The sequence below is a fragment of the Lepidothrix coronata genome, unplaced genomic scaffold (assembly GCF_001604755.1).
Source record: "Lepidothrix coronata isolate B3197 unplaced genomic scaffold, Lepidothrix_coronata-1.0 Scaffold27, whole genome shotgun sequence".
Classification (NCBI taxonomy): Eukaryota; Metazoa; Chordata; class Aves; order Passeriformes; family Pipridae; genus Lepidothrix; species Lepidothrix coronata.
This window is the reverse complement of record NW_016690207.1, coordinates 2,620,199-2,640,753: the sequence shown is the minus strand read 5'-3', so window position 1 is coordinate 2,640,753 and position 20,555 is coordinate 2,620,199. Positions and strand designations below refer to the sequence as shown.

The 20,555-nt window shown below is 52.7% G+C and overlaps 1 protein-coding gene across 1 annotated transcript in view; it reads right to left on the bottom strand.

The window, feature by feature from the left end:
- POU2F3 (POU class 2 homeobox 3) overlaps positions 1-18,107 on the bottom strand; it is a 41,019-nt gene extending 22,912 nt beyond the window's left edge. The window contains exons 1-4 of the mRNA XM_017809513.1: positions 17,822-18,107; positions 13,597-13,650; positions 12,879-12,947; positions 1,935-1,969 (exon numbers count right to left, since the gene is read on the bottom strand). Of these exons, the coding sequence (XP_017665002.1) occupies positions 1,935-1,969; positions 12,879-12,947; positions 13,597-13,650; positions 17,822-18,107 (444 nt within the window). The remainder of the gene's footprint in view (positions 1-1,934; positions 1,970-12,878; positions 12,948-13,596; positions 13,651-17,821) is intronic.
- Between the last annotated feature and the right edge of the window lie 2,448 nt (positions 18,108-20,555).

Below are 20,555 nucleotides of genomic sequence, written 5' to 3'. Positions count from 1 at the left end.
TAGCGGGAAGCGAATGCTACAAAAACCCCTCAAATTTCTTTTCAGAAATGTGACAAAACAAATGTTGGCAACCAGAACCACAACTTGTTTTTAGGAGGAAGATGTTTCTACCAAGCCAACTCTACTGACAGCAAGCCTGGTTTCCTCTCCCCCCACCCCAACTTCACCAGCATCGTTCAGTGACGTGCAGAGGAGCAGGACCCTAAAAACAGTGGGTCAGATCACACCACAGTCAATTGAGTCTCCTTGATTAACCCCAGCTTCCAGCTCCAACATCTTTGTGGTGCTGTTGCCATAGGAAAAGTTTGCACCGTGGAAGGATCTCGTGCTTATTTCTATCTGGAGGGAATTTTCTGTTATCGCTGCTTCCGAGCAGATTGGATTCTTCTCCTGGCGCGTGGAAAGCCTGTGCTCTGGGCTCTGCAATCCACAGAGCTGGAGACACAAGGCTTTTTTTGTTTTCAGCTGGGTATTCCAAAAACCTGGAAGATGGCTGAGCGTGTTAAGACACCTTTGATGGGAAGTTACGACCCACCCAGAGCCGGAGCAGCCAAGCCAAACAAACAAACAGCAGCTCGCTGACATGTGTCAGGCAAGAGCCACGGGGGCAAAGCTTGCAGGGCAAAAAAAAAGCCACACTGAGAAGGCCCAGCTGTCCCCCTGCTGCAAGCAGGGAGCCTCTGGAAAGGGATGTAAGCCTTGAGCTCAGGGAGTGCAGAGCTGGGAGCAGGGAGGTTGCTGTGCTGCCAATATCTGCTGCGAGCGCTCGTGGCTGTCCGTGGAGTTACAGCCCCTGGTGCTTCCCTGGCTCCAGCTCCCCATCCAACCCCCAGAGTCCTGCAGCAGCTCAGGGGGTTGGCTCTTTTTCCTCTTTTGCTTTACAGGTTTTGAGCCCAGCCCTGGTGGCCACGGGAGCCCTCAGCTCTGGACTCAGAGAGCGTTTTCATGAGATCCCAGAATGGTTTGGGCTGGAAGGAACCTTAAACACCAGATTGTTCCACCCTCCTGCCACAGGCAGGGACACCTTCCACCAGCCCAGGTTGCTCCAAGTCCCATCCAACCTGGCCTTGGACACTTCCAGGGATGGAGCAGCCACAGCTTCTCTGGGCAACCTGTGCCAGGGTCTCCCCACCCTCACACGTGTCTGCACAGATTCAAGAGCTCCAGAGGGCTGTCACCTTCTGAGGTGACACCCAGCGATTCCTTAGAGCCACAAATGAAAACCTCCAGCCACTCAGTGCATCATTTTTAGCAAAAAAAACACAACTCAGGGGTTATTTTTAGCTGCACAAAGCAGGAGAACAGCGAACACAGCAGAGACAACAGTCCCTCCTGTGCTCACTGGCAACTGGGGCTCACTTGCCCCACGAGCAGCACTGCTTTCATCTGCTGTCCCTTTCCCCACTGCCTTGCAAAGAGGAATCTGGGGTAGTAGGCAGGCCTGGTCTTGACCTACACACTCCAAGACCTCAAACCACTTCATCTTTTTAGTCCTTGCTGATACTCCTGTGAGTCAGCCCTGTACCTTTGGCCTCGCACATCACAGCACTCCCAGTGTCACAGTGCACGGGGCTCTGGGGAGGGATTTGCACATCTGCCACTCTAACTGAGGTGCCTTTTGTTTCCAAGCAATAATAGAAAAAAAAAATAAAAATTAAAAGGTCAGCAAAACCCTCAAGCAAGTGGTCATTTAAAGAAACTCTGTAATTAGCTGAACTTCTATGAAATAGGAAGAGGGAAAGCAGAGGTGTGATCTGTCATTCTATCCCACAAGGGGAATTGGGAAGAAGTTCTGTGGTCTGTTTGATGGCAGCTTCTGCCCTAACAGTTTTTATCTCTCAGCAGGAGCTGCCTGGGACTTGGCATGATGAGCAATTAAAAAACAGTCATCCAAGAAAGCAGGAGAATACCTGGTAACCCAGGGAGAGTCTTACCTGCCTGTTAAAGTCCAGCCCATTCTGTTCATTGCCTACAAGGAAACAAACAGAAAAATATCTCAGTATTGATGACAGTGAGCACTGGTGGGAGATTTCCAGAACTTAGAACACATGGAAGCAAAGCCATGGGGCTGGCTCAGCTCAGAGCAAGGAGAGGAGGAGGAAGGGGGAGTCACTGGGAGCGCAGCAGTGGAAGGATGAAATCAGCTTTTACAACATTTAATGGTATCAGCCTTTGCTGAAGGATAATAGAAGTGTTTCTTCCCGGGAGATACCTGGCCAAGCAGCAAAGGGTGGGGGAAATCTCCCTGAGTGCAAGGGAGATTCCAGCAGGGGTGAGCTGGAGGACATCACAGATCTCCAGGGAAAGCCGGGACTAAGGCACTGCACGTAATGAAGCCTGGACCAACTGTGGGAAAGGCCAGCAAACAGGTGGCCAGGGCTGTTAGCCTGGGATCTTCAGGAACCCGTGTGGCACTGGGTAATTACGGGATATCTGAGGGAACAGAGGGTGCCGTGGGGTTGTGCTCAAGAGGCGTCTCCTTGATTCCAAAAGAGATTGGCAGGCACAGGGGGAAAAAATCAGACAGGTTTCAGCCTGAAGGTACCGCACAGGCCCTCACTCATTCCCCTTTGATGATAAACATCCCCCCCCCTCCATCACACCTGCCAAATTCATCAAGAACATCACAGAGGAAAGGTTGTGCTCTCCACAGATATGAATGCTTTAAGGGATTCCACGAAGCTCTTTAGCTGCAAAGGCAACCCCAAGAAACCCCTTCCCTTTGCAATACATTCCCCAAGTCATTCTCTTCCAGTCCAACTGAGCTTGTGATAAACAGCCTTAAATTGTTCACATCCCACCAACACAAGCCCTCGGGGGCTCCTCCTGCTGTTTTTTCCAGTATAACGTTCCCCAGAAAGCAGAGCCCGTGCCCTGTGATCTGATCAAGCTCCAACACATCGTGTTTCTCAGCAGTTCACGTCTCCTGCAAAAAGTTGGAAAGCTGCTGGGAGAGGCTGTGCAGGCAGGAGTGCAAATGCAGCTCTCCCATGGACTTGCTTTCCTCAGCTGAACGAGCCTTTGCCCTAACCCAGCCTGCAGTTTTCCATGCACACAACATTCCCAGGTGAATCAGCGTGGCCCTTTGAGATCCTCAGGGGGAGTGTGCTTGGTACAATTACTCATGGATGGCAAAATATTTGAGAGGCAACGATAACAGTTTCATGGCAGCCTCTCGTTCTCTGCTATCTAGAAACAGCTCTGGAGATTTAATCTGAGACATTTAACAGCACTGGCTGTGGAAACTGAGCTGCAGGACTTTGCCACAGCACTGTTTAACAGCAGAACAAGCTGTTGCCCCCATCAACTCTGAGATCTCCTCTATCTCCTCACCATCTGCACCTCAACCACGATCCAGCTCCGTGCCCTCTCCCCCAGCCTGGCTGCATTTCTGCTCTGCTCCAGCCTGCCCTCGCTTCCTGCCTTCCCCCCGACCTGCTCCTCAAAGCTTTCTCTCTTCCCAATCTCAGGGCTTTATCTCCTTCCATGCAATCCCCTGCTCCTGCTACAACCTCCAGCTTGCCACGTGCTCCCCCCTCCTGCCTCTCCGTAGCCATCTGCTCCCTGACCACCTCTCTCCAGCTGCTCCCGCCCCGGGAATCGGGGTTCATTCATTGCCTTCCAGCCAACAACTGCACAGCCACCGATGGGAATGCTGATAGTGCTAATGGATGATCACAATCAGCATCCACACACCTGAGCAGGACTCCAGGAGGATCTTCAAGGCCTGCAGTTTCTACCTTTGAAACCCACGGGGAAGGAGGGGAGGGGGGGGTGTTGATGCAATCTGAAGGCAGTAGCTAAAGGGAAGAAAAGCGAGGAGAGAAGGAGGAAATAAAGTTCCCAGTTGCTAAAATAGAACAGGAAGGAAAAGGTAATCTCCTGGTTTCTTGGATACAGGAGTTTCACTCACGGTTCAAGTGCAGCATGTTGATGAGGCAACATTCAAAGGCCTTGAGGGAGATCCCGAGGTCCCGGTGAAGGTGTCTGAGTCACCACCATACACCCCAAAACTTGGAACCTGGGATGTGCAGCTGGAACAGTTTCCCTGCACATCGCTACCACCAGGCCCAAGTTCTCCTGCACGGTCTTTCCTCCTCTTCCAAGCTTCCCATCTCTTACTTTTTCCAGACTTTGACCTGCCTTTGCCCCTTCCTCTCCTCCAAGGTCAGACACAGCTTCCTCCAAGTTCTACCCACCGAGGGTCAACGGGGGGGGATCGGGGGCACCTCAGCCAGGAATTCTGTGACTGCAAATATTCCTGGAGACTGACACTAACTCAGCGGTAACTGGGGTGTCTCAGTCTGAGAGAACTGCCCCGGGGTGCCTCGGGAGACAGTGAGGAGCAATAGGCACCTCCAGAGGCCATTCATCCCACCTATCTCAGACACCATCTCCAGCTGAGATGAATGGCCCTCTGGAGATGACTATTCCTCTTAATTGACTCCCAAGGGACCCAGGGGCAACTAGTTCGGGCTTAGATGTCCAAGAGTGAGATATTTAAAACTGGGCGAGGTGATTCCTGCTCCCAGTGGTTATGGAAATGGGAGCTGGATACACAAATCTCTTCAAGGCTTCAGCAGGACCAGCCAGTGTTTGTGCACAGATTTATTTGCAAACAAATCTGGTCTTTTTCTACTTCAGTTAATGTAAAGTTAAAGTGATTCCAGCTGCCAGGCAAGGTTTGGGTGTGATAGGGATAACAACTTTCCCCTTTCAGTTAAATCAGTAACTTTGCTGCAAATATTTTAAAAATAGACTCGGTTTCCTCCCAGTTTCTGTCAACATCAGGACTCACACTGCAGTAGTCATCTCTCCTGAAAGGAACGGGCTGTTCAAACACTCTGCACTTAAGATTTTATCTTTTCTAGCTCCAGGAGATAAAAAGAAAGAAAAGTGTAAGTGGCAGCAGATTCTCTCCTGCTGTAAACTGCCAGAACTCCACTAATTTTAATGGAGCTTCAGCCCAGCCAACAACTTGCCTCTTGCTACACCAGCCAGACACAATGGGATCCAAAATCTCCAGCATCTGCAAGATGCAGTCCTGCCCTCCCTGAATTGCATCAAACCGGGGGAAGCCCTGAGATTTAAACCGGGCAAGGCTGCCCTGAGCTCCTGCACTACGATTCCCAGGAGCTTCCCCACAAACAAGGCTCTTTCTGGGTGTTCCGGACGGGGAAGGGGAGGGGGGGAAAAGCAGCGATAAGCTCGGCTTAGCACGGCAGACCAGGACTGTGCAGCTCTCCTTGGTTCACCTGGCAGCTGTTTTGCATAGCACTGGCATCAGATCTGGTGCGAGTTTGCCTGGGGAGGTTTCTCTGGGGATGGGAGAAGCAGAACAGTTCCGGACAACTTTTCCCCCCCCTCCTCCTCACCCCCTGCCTGTTCCCCCCCTCCCGGGACGCGGCGTTCGCCCTGGAAAAGCGGAGACAGGAGCTCCATCACGATTCCCACTGGAAGCTGCAGAGCCAGTCGGGCACTCGGGGATGAAAGCACCGTAATGGGGAGGGAAGGAAAATCAGGATGGCAGCGCTCCTTCATCTCCTCCAAAGGCAAACACACGCATGCAGATGTCACCTCCGGGGGGGTGACAGCTTCGCACCCAGCGACACCGCAGGGATCACCTCGGTCCCCGTCCCACCCGGCCCCGCACTTAATTCACCCCACGGTTTGATCTTGGAAGGGCCGGGGGAATTCGGAGGCGATTTCAATCTTTAACAGGTGTTGGGGAATTCCCACAGGGAATCAGTTTTTTGCCGCAGCGCATTTGGGAGGGAAATTCGGAACAGCTGAACGGGCGATGGGGGAACAGTGCCAGGCAGACACCAGGCAGGGGGTTCGGCTGCCCGGGCTCAGATGTCTAACTTTTAGGTGTCTAATTGTGAGCCAATTGCTCTAGGCTCCCTTTACAGCCACGGAGAGGGAGGAAGCAGGCGCTTCCAGAGGGCAACTCATCTCACCCCCGAGATAGAGAGCACGGAGATGAATCACCTTCTGGAGACACCTATTTCCATCAGTGACTGCACAAAGAGCCCGGGGTGAGCAGGTCAGACTTCAGCCTCAGAGTATTGAGTATCTAAAATTAAGATTAATCTCACCTATGCTGAGGATTTTAGCACCCCAGCTGATAAAGCACAGTGCCACCAGAGACTGGGAGAGCAGGCAGGATGCTGAGAGCCTTTCAACGTGCATTTTCTAAAGGCTGAGAAATTAGCCTGTTCAAATCTCTCACCTCAAACAACCCACGAAGTTAAAAGATTTACCTGAGTGCTGGTAAAGAAAAGAGTGGCAACAATTACACAGCTATAAACAGTACTTGACCCACACGCTGTAAATGCTGCAAAATGCTCACCTGCACCGAGGAGGATGTGGTTCTATTAAGCAAACAAGACATTCAGCATCAAATACACTCCTCAGGATTTCAATTGACTCTAGAGACTCAAGCAAACACCAAGCCACAGCCCTCACGCTGCTGTTCCCAGAACCACATTCTCCAGAGCTCCAGTGGTGGGAGCTCACTTAAATCACCTTTTCTCCATGTGCTGGTTCCCCCTGATTCCCTCCAGCTGTGCCCACCAGCACCAGGGAGCAGAGACTGCCCTGAGCTGTTCCCTGGATCCCGCTGGGATGCTTGCTGCTCCCAAGGCACTTAAAAAGTGCTTTTTAAAGGGAGCAGGGCAAAGTGTGAGCAGGATGGCGAGTTTTTGAGGCTCCGAGGGCACAAACAGCCCAAAGCATCGGAGCATCTCCATGGGAAAGCTAAGGCTGGGTAGCAAAAGTGAATCTGTGCTGACTCAGACAGCTCCAGACTCCAGGGGAAGCTTTCACTGAGCACTCAAGTGTTTCATTTGGGTGGAAACCCCTGGGTTATAAAAATGCCTTCCCTTTGTCAGCAGTGCCTCAGAGAAACCCCATCCCCAGGTCCCACTGCAGCTCAGAGTGTGATGTTCCCTTCGTGTGGGGCAGGGAGTGGGGGGAGAGCAGGACAGCAAGTGTGGGAGACTCGGGCAGCTTCCAGAAGGAAACCCGAGGGCAGCAGTTGTTCCCACGGAAAACATTTCACCTGCAGGTGCTGGGAGAGGGCAAGTCTCTTCTCTTAGACCAGAGGCAAGAGGCAGATCAGACCAGCTCTTCCTTTGCCCCTCTAATTCAAGTCAAACCAGCCTTTTGTTCCCCTTTCCCCTCCCCATCCTTTTTTATCCTCTTCCATAATGGGATGTTTAAGGAAAAAAAAAAAAAATTAAAAAAAAAAATAACCCAACCTCAAACCCTAATCACCTTCATTTGAATTTCAAATATCCCCCTCCTGGCCTCCCCCACGCCCCAACTGACTCGGAGCTGGGAATATGGAAATTTCTCCCGCTTGCCTTAAATGTGGCTGTGCTATGAAAATCATCAGCCTTATGCAAATCCCGAGCAGCCCCGATTGCCATAGCAACCAGCTGTTTCCAGCCCAACTGCTGCTGCTTTCATTTATTCGGGACTTGTCCCGGGGCTGTGCATGGCTGCGGGGGGGAAGAGACCAGAGAAATCCTGGAGGCTTTGAGGAAAGTTTCACGAGGGAGAGCTGGCCTTGGAGAGCAAAGGCGTAGCCAAGGACTGGGCTCGGAGCGGGGCTGGGAGAGGCCAAGTTTCCTCAAAAGACTTGGGCCTGGCAAGATGTTTCCAGCCTGGTAACAACAAAAGGAAGACGCTCAGGTGGTGCAGCCCTTTGTGGTACCTGAGGGTACCACTGAGATGGGTTGGTGGGTGCTCCATCTGCCATCCCTTGCCCGTGCACCTTGCCTTCCACCCCAGCTAGAAGCTGACACAAAGACCAGAAACTTCTTTCCCTATTCCAGGATGAGCCATCACCTTTAAAAGAGACCCTACCCCAACACCTGAGGTGGGAATACAACAAACAGCAGCTTTCCCAGAGCCCAGCAGAGATCAGGGCTCTGTTGTGCCCATCCCTGGCTTTTATCCTGTCAAAAAGGTGGGAAAAGGGATCGAGGCCCTCCCTTTGGAGCTGAGGAATGAAGACACACTTAACTGAGCTTGCACTGTGGCAGATACAGACTGAGGCAAGGGCTCTGATTTTCCACCTGCCCTGACATGGGTTTAATGCAAACTGGGTACTGGGAGGGGATCTGGCTCTGGTGGAAGTTTTGGTGTCCAGTTTCAGAGCTGCCCTTGCTCTCTGCTCCGCTGCCAGGGGCCCTCAGATGTCCTGTGCCAGCAGCAGAGGTGTCTGGTGCTGCCATCCCTCCACAGGCACAGGCTGGGCGAAGATGAGGATGCAGGGGGTGAAGGACATTCCCAGCAGGGTCTCCTCAAAAGGGAAGCAGATGCATCAGAGCCCCTTAGCACTTAATTTTCTTGAGGTTTAAAAGACAAGTCTTTCTTACTCTGAGAGACAAGATACCTGTTTTATTGCTCTCTCCAGGGGAGACCTCATGGCTGTCTACAGCTTCCTCATGAGGGGAAGCAGAGGGACAGGCACTGATCTCTGCTCAGTGTGAGCAGTGACAGGACCCAAGGAATGGCTGGAGCTGTGTCAGGGGAGGTTTAGGTTGGATATAGGGACAAGGTTCTTCCCTCAGAGGGTGGTTGGGCACTGACCAGGCTCCCCAGGGCAGTGGGAACGGCCCCAAGGCTGCCAGAGCTCAAGGAGTTTCTGGACAAGGTTCTGAGGGACAGGGTGGGATTGTTGGGGTGTCTGTGCAGGGCCAGGAGTTGGACTTGGATGATCCTTGAGGGTCCCTTTCAACTCAGGATATTCCAAATCACTCAGAGGTTACCCAGGCTGTGAGGGTGACATAACCCTGCTCCCACTGCCACCAGAGCCCCGTGTCCCAGCTCCGTGTGCCCTCCCCCTCCAACCACACCCCTCTACCCACCTCCTGCCCCTCCAGCTCCCAGACCTGACTGGCACCACCAACCCCCTGTCCCGGGGAGCAATCCCAGCCCTGCCAAGGCAGCGATAAGGCTGCGGGGCTGTCCCACACTGCACCCACACAGGCACAGCCCGGCTCTGCTCCCCACACTGGGGTGCCCAGCACACCCCTCCCAGGGCTCCTGGCAGGCCGGGCAGTTCCCCGGGATCCAGGGTGGGGAGGGAAGATGCTCGGGAGCGCCCGCAGCTATTCAGTTACCGATGGTTGTGTTTGAAGAGCTTCCCTATCGCCCTTTTGTAAAAGCTTTGGCTTCCCCCCCATAGCCTCAACAGATGAAATCAAAGGGAAGTAGCTCTGCTTGGTGTAACCTGTTTTGATCGAGCAGATAAACGGGGGAACAAGTGTCTGACACAAACAAACAGACAGACAGGGGCAAGTCCCACCTCAGCGTTTTGTTGCATCAGATACCGAGGGCTCAGATAAACCACAAGAAGGGGGAGATCTCTCTCTGCCCCTGGGCTGCAAGACCAGGGGCGACACTCGGCAGTGCCAAGCCCCCACAGTTCCCATCAAAAAAATCAACCCAGAGCTTTGCTGGCATGGCTTTCATCAGTTTAAAGAGATGAAAAGAGCTCGGAGCCAAGCAGAAAACTCACTGCCTGTCATTACCCCCCATGGAGTCAGCGGGACTGGCGGCCTGGGAGCTCGAGCCACGCGTTAAACCGGGCTGGAATCCCGCAGGAAAAGGGAAAGGGGACCCCCAGACTGGAGGGGTCAGGCTGGGAGTGACCCCCACAGCTGCTGGGTAATGGGGGAAACATCCAACTCGCTCCCCACCGTGGGAGAAACTGGTGCCTGTTCCCCTCTTCCCCCTCACACACACCATAAAAAGGGCAGAGTGGAAGGAAAGGAAGGATTAAGATTCACAGGGTTGGCCAGGGTAGGTGATATTCCTTATAAATTATTATATTTTTTTTTCAATCGCAGCTTTATTTTTTTTTTTTAATGGCAAAGTTCCACTACGCTCGGAGAGGCTGGAATCAAACCAACCTGGGTTTTGGGAGGATATCTTACTAAAAAGCTTTGAAGCATTTTCTGTGAAATTGGGTGGATGGAAAAACAACCAAAAAAGAAAGAAAGAAAGAAAGAAAGAAAGAAAGAAGGAAAGAAAAAAAAAAAAGAAGCCTGATCTTTCCAAACCTCCTACGGAAGACGAACAATTTTAACAATTTTCTCAAAAAAGAAAACCCCCCACAATTATTTCAAACACTTTCAAAGTAAAACAATGCCCCAAATTACCCTTCTTTTTTCCCCCCTCTAAGCCTGGAATTGGCGGAGATATGAAAGGATGAGATTATCCTTCTGCTACTGACACTTCCCATCAGATCTTTAGGCATCAGGTTTAGATCAAGGGCTTGGTTTACAAAAGCATTTTGGCACCCAACTCCCTCCAGGATTTTTTTTTTTTTTATTATTTTTTTTGGTTTATTTTTTTTTTTAATTCTTCTTGGAGCCAGTCTGCATCTTTTGGTGATGAAAGGCCTGTGGATATCTGCACCTCGGAGGGTTTCTAGTCTTTGTAAGGTATAATATTGTTAGTTTGGGAACAGATCTCTCCTTTGGGGGTAACGAGGTTCCCGGAGAGTCGTGGTGTAATTCAGTAGGAAATGGGTCTTCAATTAATGAGTCATCAGAAAACAGCTTTTCCCCACATGAAGCCGGTAACCAAAACACTAAACCATCAGGTGCTGCAGTAAATATTCCTCTAACGACGCGCACGGGGGGGGGGGGGNGGGAGGGGTTCCCTTCTCTCATTACTCTTCCCCCCCCACAAGGCCTCACCGTGGAGTTTACAATTTAATTTTCTGCATTTGTAATCTGTAGCCCTTGTGTACATAATGTCTAATGAAAAAGGCCTTTTTTAAATTAACGTGGTATTTGGGGGGGGGAGGGAAAAAAAAAAACCACCACGAGGAGGTTTTGGGTGAAGCGTCAGGGCTCGGTGTGCCGGGTTACATCACCTGGACCACAGCGTGCCAAGGTGTCACCCTGCCCTGGGCACCCCCGGAGGGTCCCACGGGGGGTCACAGAGGGGGACACCCCGCGGGAGGGGTCGTGGCTGGTGCCGGACACCCCCACGAGCATCTCCCGCCCCTCCTCTGTGTCCCCTCCAGCGATCCCCGGAGAACCCGAAGGGACCGAACAGATCAGCGGCAGCAGAAAAAAAAGAGCGATTTCAACAGGTTTCTTTTTTTTGTGCCGCCCTCCGCAAATGAAGGTGATTTACTCGTCCTGATTTCCCTGCTTGATTGGAAGGCTCCTAGAGCACGGCTGATGCTGCCGCGAACGTTTTTTGTTATTTTAAAACAAATTGACTTCGCTTCTGCGCTTTCTTTCCTCAATTACCACTAGAAAGAGGTGCTGCAGCTCGCACTAATGGCTGTCTGGGGAGCTTACGCTTGGAAAAAACCCATATTTTATCCAACCAAAGGCAGCGCCAGCTTCTGGTTTAACACTATTGACTCCAAGAGCAGCAGCAGCCAGAATATCCCACTCCATTTAATAACCAGAATCAAACACCCGGCTTCCCTAATCTTGATTAACACTGCTATCCATCAACTCCGTGTGCCAAACATCTCAGGAGGCTCCAGCTCCCGATTTAAGGCCCTGTAACAGCCACCAGGGGTTTTTTTTTTGTTTGTTTTTGGAAGGGCCTGGGAGGTTTGGGATGTGTTTGTTGCTCAGCAGCTTGGAAACATTTATCTCAAAAACCAACTTGGGGTGATCTGAGAGCCCCGAGCAGAAGCTGAGCTGACCAAAGTCAATCAGAGTTCATGGACGTGAATAGAACCAGATTTTATCTCTGCCTTAGATTGTGTCAAATAACCCAGCTTAATAGCCACGAGCACACTGAGGATTTCTAAATAAAGGGGTGGGTTTAGTCCCTTTAAAACATGCTTAGAGTTCTCTGGGTTAACCAAAATCTCATTTTTTTCTACATTATCTCAAATTATGTAAGTAAAAGAGAAACAGTAAAATCGTTCCACACAAAGTTTTAACCTCTTGCACATCCCCCTGCCCCAAGCTTAGGGCTAGAGAATAATTGATTCTTCTGCATTTTCTCTACCAGTTTCGGTTTTCAAAGGTTTTATTTCTAAGTTTATAGCACAGCTTTTAATAATCTTGGTTTGCTATACCTAGTGGCCGTTAAAATTATTTCTTATTGCTGCTCACCTGCCTGAAAAGGGACGTGACCATGAGCCTTTGTGAAATTACGGGTCCAAGTCTTGCATTCAAAGCTCCCTGCAGGCAGTGGGAGGGAGAACTGATGGCAGAAACTGATTTTTTCCTGGTGTCTATCACAGCTTTTGCTTGGTAACCTGGCGGAAATCAGCGCTAGCACCTTTAAAACATCACCCTGTTCCTCAGCTTTCCATATTCAAGGAACGCCGAGGCTTCCAGCCACTGAGCAGCGAGAGCCTGCGCAGCATCAGGAGCGGAGGAGGTGAGGGACCCAATCGTGCCTCAAGACGCAGAGCAATGCCTTTCTTCTGGAACTACCTAACTGGATTTGATTATTCCCAAAGTCCCTCCCATTTTTCTACACACACACACACACACACACGGCCAAAGAAAGGCTTGGTTTTGCCGGAGGAACCGTCCCTGCCGCGGTTCCCGGTGGGATGGGAAGAGCTGCCTGCGCTACACGGAGCGGGACCGAGACCGTTCCAGTGCCATCATTCCTTTGGCAAGGCGGGAGCACATTTCCCTGCTGAAGCCACAGAGGACATTAAGGGAGAGGATCTTGCATGCTGATCAAGATAGCAGCGCAATCCTAGCCCAGAGCACATTCCTGATCCACTCCCGGGCTGGCTGGAAGAGCGCAGTGGAGCAGCAACAGGAGCCGAGCAGAGCAGAAACTTCCAGCACCCACACTCCCCTTTGCTTTCCCTTGCTTCCCCCTCCCCTCCCTGTGTCCCCCACATCCCAGAGCCTCCTTACCTGGCTCCACCTGGTCCGGTTCGTGCCGGGTGTCTGTGGAATCTGCCGCATCCCCGCTCATCTTGATCTCTGCAAAAGGAGGCACAACTGATTTTAATAACAGGTCACAGTCCCAGGCAACAGGCACATGTGGCTTCCACTAAACAGCACAAATGAATGTGTAATTATAATAAACCATCAGACTTTCAAATTTCTGATTCCTCAACATACAGGCACTAGAATATTCATCAGCTCCGAGGATGCACTTTCCCTCCTGTTGCTCTTTGCATCCCCCTCACTCCTTCTCCCCCTCCCCACCTTGCTGTGGTGCTCCCACCCTTCACCCACAGGACGAGGGGGCGATTCAGCACAGAGAGTCCCCCCCAGCCCCACTGGGCTCTCCCCTGAGCTTCCCAAACCTGCTGGGGTGGTGTCCCTTTGACACCCTCCTCCACCACACCTGCATTGGCAGGGGATCCCTCCCAGCTCTCCCCTCCTCTCCCAGATCCTTTCCTCGTCCCTCAAGATGGCCCATCAAACTCAACTCGTTTTCCCCACTCCATCTGATCCCTATTTGCCCACTGTTTTCCCTGTTTTCTCCCACACCCCTCACAAGCCACCGAGAAGCTGCTTTGCTCCAAAGCATCATCCCCAACCCAGGAGCACAAAGAGTCCTTTCCCATCAAGCTCCTGAATATTCCCCCCCATCCTTATCGAGGCCAACGAATTTGTCATTTACCCTTGAAGTGATGGCTGCCACCACACCCGGGGCCACTTTCTCCTTCGGGCACGGCTGAAAGAAAAGGTGGGAATGGTCAACTCCACCCTGGATTGCTCATCTCCTCCTTAAAAGAGGCCAAGGACACAGCGGTGAAAGAAGGGAGAATATCTATTCAAATTCAGATGGACACCCTCTCGGCTCTTACACCTTTTGCACAGGAATTTTAACCGTTTCCCGACTAGATGGGGGTGAAAAAGAGAGAGATAATTTTTTTTTTTATCAAGACCCGAGTGATTTGCATGTTCTTCCTGCAGCCAATCCCGGCCACAGGCTCATCCCATTTGCATCGGGGAATAACAACAGCGGGGAAGCCGGGCCAGTGTTTGCTGGGGGTTTTTTTGGGGTAGAGAAGGCAGGTGGAAGCCATCTAAAAGCATCATGCAAACCTTTTCCTCTTCCCTATATCCACCTTTTATTGCTTCCAAACGGCCAGAAGGATTAGAAGAACCCTGTGGGGTTTTACACCCATTTCCCTCTGTTGCTCACACTAAAACAGGCAGAGCTTTGTGTGTGTTCAGGTTCTGTTCTCCCCTATTTAAACAGCAGATAATCTGCTTTTTGGCCAAGATTTAATATATTTGATCAAGTTAATGTTTGGAACTTTCTTCAGTAAAGGAATAAAGGTAGGAAGAAAAAAAAAAAATCAGGATTTTATACCAGAGCACAGAAACTTTCACATACTTCAGAAACTTCCTTCCCTCAAATTATATTAAGGAGTGAGGGGAAAAAGGAGAGAGAGAGAGAAAAAAGTTGTGGGATTTTTTTTTTCCCCTTCAAATAAACCCTCTGCAATTAAGACATGAATGTTTAGTGGGGCTTCTAAAGCATTTCTACTGCAGGAAGAGTAATTACCATCAGCTATAAACATCTTCTTGTCTTGTAACACTGCCAAGGGACCCTAACTTAGGCAATCTACAAAGCACAAAGTTTTGCTGCCTGCCAAAAAGTATCTTAAAAAAAAATAAGAGGCAAGTTCTCATAAAATAGAGGAAGAAAAATCTAAAAGCCTGCAGAAGTTTGGTGCTTGCTTTGGTGAGAAAGCCTGAAAGCTTGCAAAAAAAAAAAAAAAAACAAAAAACCAACCAAAATACATGTTAGTGAAAGGAAATATTTAAACCCCAAGATCGAGGAGCCCTGAATGGGCACAGAGCAAGAACTGGAACAGCTCAGGCAGAGCTGAGGGAGGGATGAAAAAGCAAAGCAGGAGAAGCTCTGTCCCTCCTGCAGGAGTAACCCCCCACCCCCTCGGCCATTCCGACCTGGGGTGGGTGGGGAGGGAAGGAGGAATTGCTGCTGCAACTCGATTCCATGTGGCATGTTATCCATCAGTGGAATCCCCTCCTCCCGGAGCCGGGAGATAAGGAGATGCCCTGTGATCCTCGTGGAAACAGCACGAGGGTTTTATGTGCACCAAAATTCAAATTCCCGCTGTAAACGTGCACAAGGTATTGCTGTTTAAATATCTTGTGGGGGGAAAAAAAAAACAAACACAAGCAAACAAAAAAAACACAACCAAAAAACACCAGGAAGAAAAGGAAAATCTTTTTTTATCAAAGCCTACTGATCTGAGAGGTTTGGGGCTGGCCAGCTTTTGTATCCCTGTGGATCATCCTCCAATGATCCTTAAGAAGAAGCAGCAGACATACAGAGGAATCACTTTCTAATATGACTTAAGCCAACACCTTTTTATTGACATTTAAGAGTCTCCCACTACAACCAGGACAGAGTGATGCAAATCTAGATTTGACCTCTGCTCCATCCAAAAAAAAAGTCCCTCAAAGACAAGGCAGGCTGTGAGACTGAGTCCAGCTACACACAGCTTTGCCAGGTTAGCAACACACAGAGAATAAGCAGGCTAGGAAAAAAAAAACAACAAACCAAACCTCTCTGGGAAAAATAACACAACTTAGGACTGCCTAATCCTAAACCACAGCCCTATTAGGAGCCGCCACTGCGGCCTGGGCCATATTAAAAATGTGCTGCTGCACCTCAGCTCCCAAACATACCTGGAGTAGGGGTAGCTGGTTTGTTCACCCAGACCAAAGGAGCTCTACCAGTGCAGACACTTCTCTGGGGATATATCTGCATCTGTATTTTTGCTGAAACAAATGGTGTCAGCAAATAAAGCCTTTCCCAAGCCCTTGTTCCCCGTAGCTGTTCAGACATGGGCAAGGGTAAACCAGCCTGATGACTTTAAACATGGAATCCAGTGGTGGAGGAGGGGGACCATCACCTGGAGTCTGCTGAGTCTTTTGTGCTTTAGGAGCCTGAGCCCCTCTGGAAGCTGCAGGAAAGGGGAAATATCCAAAATGCCTGGGGAGGAGGTGGTGGTACCCACCAGGGAATTCTCTCAGCAGGGAGGAGGGTGTGCAGAGCCGGAGCAGCCCACCCTCACCTGGCACTCTGTGTCTTCCCCCAGAATCATTAAGGTTGGAAAAGCCCAGGGGAAAAAAAATGGAGCACACCTCTGCAAGCAGCTTGTTACAAAGGGACCCCGAGGTTTTTGGGGACCCCAGAATTGAATAGACTGAACTGCCTTTGCACAAGGGTGAAAAAACCCCCTCCCACCTCTGTTGGGCTCCCTCCCTGCACAGAAGGTGGTTAAAGCTTCGGCCCTTCTGACCGACAGCACGGGGGGATGGAACCCAATCCTGTGCAGCTCCTGGCCAAACCCACCCTGGGAGAGATGCCACTGGCTCTGACAGAGGGTACAGTATCGACCTGGAGAATCTTTTCATGAGGAAAGAGTCACCCACAAGCCCAGAGCCTGCGGGGCAGTGTCCCCAAGAGACCCCTCACAGCAGCACGGGAGCTCAGGCGAGCTGGGGCTCCCAGCCCAGCCCAGCCCACGAGCCTCCCGCAGCCTCTCCTCATGGCCAGGGCCCCCAACTGCCCCCACAGGGAGCCAGCCCGCTCAGGGGGGTGCTGGCTGGCCATGGAGGGGCTGTGGGCATCCCAGAGCTCTGGAGAGGTTGGAAACAGCCACGGAGCAGAGGCTTTGGCCACCTCTGCCAGCCTGACCTGTGTCAGGGGGTGGCATTGCTGCACCATCTGCCTTGCCCTCGGGCCTGTCTGCGAGCCCACAGGCAGGCAGGGCTTGTTGAGGGGCTACAGGCTCTGAGCACAGACCCTCCCCAGCTCTCCCTGCACAGCAGGACTCCCAAAATCCACAGCATGCCAACAGGCATCCAAGGGAACAAGCCCTGGACTCCCAACACTCAGAGCGTGCCAATAGGCATCCAAGGGAATGAGCCCTGGACAGACTGATGGGTGAACCCTCCTCATCCCTCCAAACCAGGGGCTAACAGAGCCTTTTGTGCTGCACAAAGCACCAGACACAGGTCACTAGCACATGGCTTCTGCACCCCAACACCCTCCTGCCTGCCCCTGCCACAGGCAGGGCTGTCGGGATCTGGCTGCTCCCACCCCAGCCTTGCCCTCAGCTCCGTGTGCCCAGGGATGTGGTCCTTCCCCTCGAGCTCAGGGGCTTGAGCGGAGGGCAGAAGCTCTGCCAGGGTGAGCTGGAGCTCAGCACAGCTCCGAGGGACTTGGCAGGGATCGCCCTGGTTCCCCAGCTAACTGCAGAGCAAGGTCTGCTCAGAGACAATGTGATACAATCTCTGGATCAGACCCCCTGGAAGGAGTCTCTCTGAGTATCCCTGTTCATTCATTCCTCACCCAACCCAGCCTCCCACAGCTCTCTCCTCATTCATTTCTCCCTCCTTTTCCCTCTTTGCTGTTAACTTTTCTCCTTCCAACCCGTGTCCCATCTCACACACACACAACCCCACACCCACCCCTTGCTGCATCCCTCCGTGAATTCACCCCCTCTCACTCCTCCCAGCTCTATCCCAATGGCTGGACCCACAGGTCCCACCAAACCCTCCTTTCCCAGGTACCCGAGACATTTCCAAGCTCTGCTCCCGGCCCCACGTCGGGGCTGGCAGCGGGAGCGCTGCGCCCACACTGTGGGCATGGCTTGGCAGCCCCCTAAACAAACCAGGGCAGCATCCATCCCCGGGTAGGAATGTGGGCACTTCACCAGCCACTCCAGCGGGAGAAAACAGGAGGGAAAGCAGGGAGGAAAGGTCGCGGGAATCAGAGCAGCCCCATTTCCTGCCCGAGCCCACGGTCCCGGCGACACGGCGAGCTCCAGCCCGATCCTTCCTCAAGCGCCCTTTACCTGCGTGCACAGACTCCAGGTTCACCATCCTGCTGGCGGAGGGAAATCCGCGGTGTGCCCAGCCTCCTGCCGTCAGCCCCAGGTTGCCAGGGGCTGCCAGTTTGCCCTCCCTCCCTTGCCACCCGCTGCCTCTCGAACCGGCCGTGGGTCCGCTCCCGAAGGGACCTAGAGCTCCATTGCCTGTTGCCATGCAGGGCCAGGTGAGCATGCGGCGCGGTGCCACGCCTCGCCCCACCTCCGGCTCCCTCGGGTGCCCTGACACCCAGCAGCTTGGCGTCAGGCCCATGCAAAAGCGCCCATTTGCATATTAGTAACTCGGGAATGGATGGATGAGTCCCTGCAGCGCTGCCAGGGCGTGGGGTGGGGTGGGAAGGAGGGAGAGGAAAGGAAGGAAAGGCGGGTTGGGTTTGCCCGCCCTCGGCTGCGCGGATGCACCCGCAGCACCTGCCTGCTGGGCTGAGAGCGGGGGGCTCCGCCGGCTGCCCCGCATCCCGGTTGTCCTCGTGGATGAGCTTTTGGCTCTGCCCTTTGCCGTGCACAGGTAGGAGAGGCCAAGGCATCGAGCCAGGCTGGGCAGCAGCAGCAGCACCCCGGAGGGAAGGTGGTGGAGCTGTGGGAGCAGCCCCTCCGGCCAGCAGCCCTTGCGCTTCATTTTGGCCGCTGATAACCCTGGGGTGTGCTCAGGGGGATCCAGCCTGTGCATCCCCTCAGTCTGCCTTGAACCTCAGGGATGCCACATGGGACAACCAGAAAAGGAAAGTTAAAAGCAGAAAGGGAACCTGCCTCTCCAAAGATACAAGGCAGGGTTAGGATTAGCACATGGAGACTCCCCTCTCCTGACACGGGCTCTCCAGGGTACATCTGTGTCCCCAAGAAGAGGAGAGAATAGCAGACAGCTCTTCCTCCTTATCCACTTTGTTTAAAGCTGCAGTATTTACCAACTTCCAGGGAAGACAGATAAAAAAAAGACTCCCTAACGTTGGCTGCTTCTGTTGGAAGCTGCCAGAGGCCAGAGCCCCAGCTCTGTGCTGTGAAAGGGACCGAGTGACCCCGACGGCCCCAGGTGTCACCATGTGCCACCTTGATGACCCCACCACCCCCGGAGCAGCAGGACATCCCCGTGACAGCCCGGACATCCCCGTGACAGCCCCGGCGCTGCCTCAGCCCCCTCCTGAAAGCGTTAACGCTCAATCGGTAGCTGCCAGGTACAAGCTATCTCTCATCTCTCCCTGGGTAATTCACGTTCCAGGGCTCCCGGCTTTCCCACATACTGCTCTCCCTCCCTGGAAAGACAGGTTTCTCCGAAGAGATGGGTGGGCGGGCAGGATCTCCAGCCTCACCTCCAACCCAGTCCGGAGTTCGGGGGCTGGAGCTGCCCTTGGAGTGCGTGGCCAGGGACCTCCATCCTCGGGAGAGGAAAGGGTGGATGAGTTCAGTGGAACAAGGAAAAAGTGGAGGGAGGTCGGGGGAAGAGGTGGAAGGGGGGGAAGTTCCCGGGTCAGACTGACATTTTCAGGACTGGAGGTTTCTGCAGCCGCCGCAGCGCTGCTCCAGGAAGCAGCGAGGTGACACGGGGCGCTTGGCACAGGCAGCTCCCGTGGAGCTGCTGGAGGGGCTGGACTCCTGCCACCGATCCCCAGCTCCGGCCATTCAGGCCCCGAGCCCTGGGGCGTTCCAGGGCAGCTCCTGCTCCGTTTTCTAGTGTTTTTGTCAGGGTTTTCCCCATCCCGGAGACCGACGCGATCAGGTGTCTTCACTGCGTCAAACACGAGCCCGCCGGTGGCTCCCGGCCAGCCTGAAAGGTTGGGGAACACGAGAGCTCTCCTTCCCCCACATCAGAGCACATTTTGGACACAGATCAGGAGTTTTACCCGACAGTGGGCTTTTCTCTCCGCTTTTCCTGGTGCTTTTCCATCCTCCAGAGCCGAGCAGCCTGTCCTGGAGCCCCAGGAAGGCAGATTCTCCCGGGTGGCATCTCCAGCTGGACAGGAATCCTGGGCATCCTCCGGGCAGGGAAGCTGTCCCGGCCACGGACAGGGCACCAGTGCCCTCTCCTGGCCCCAAACAAAGCTGCGAATGACTTTTTCTGGCGATTATTTTGTGGTCAATGAAACAGCGGGGGCAAGTAGTATTTTGGTGGTTTTCTCCCCAAACAGCCATGGGAGCAAAGCCCATCACCTGAATACCCTGGGCTTTGAGGATGTGCTGTGCAGGGAAGAGAGAATGCACCCTGCTTATTAAAAATAGGGAGGGATCACAGCATCAGCACTTGAAATAAGACCCCCTTCACCAGGCAAAGGCAGATTTGCTTTAACCCCACCTGAGATGATCACTCCTGGATGCCAGCAGACACGCTGCTCTTCTGTTCCGTGGCCATCAATGAATGACCCTCCTGCTCCCATCCTCACTGTGCTCCTCCAGCCCTGCTGCCAATGTTTATTCCCCTCTTGGGGGAAGATAAGCCCTGCAGATAGCACTTGATTTATGGGCTGTGGCCTTTGGACTGGAAGCACCAGCTGCAGAGAGACGTTACAAAATCCCCCACGTGCTCGTGGCCGAATGCACCGGGGAGGTTTCCTGTCTCCACCTGCATCAGCTGCTCTCCGGGGTGTTATTTAAGTGTATCAAGGGCTTTTCTCGGGAAAAGCAAATGAGCTTCAGTTGTGTTCTCGCAGGGCTGGGGAGGGCGCGGTCCTGCAGGATGTGCGGCTGGACCACGAGCATCCCTGTCCCG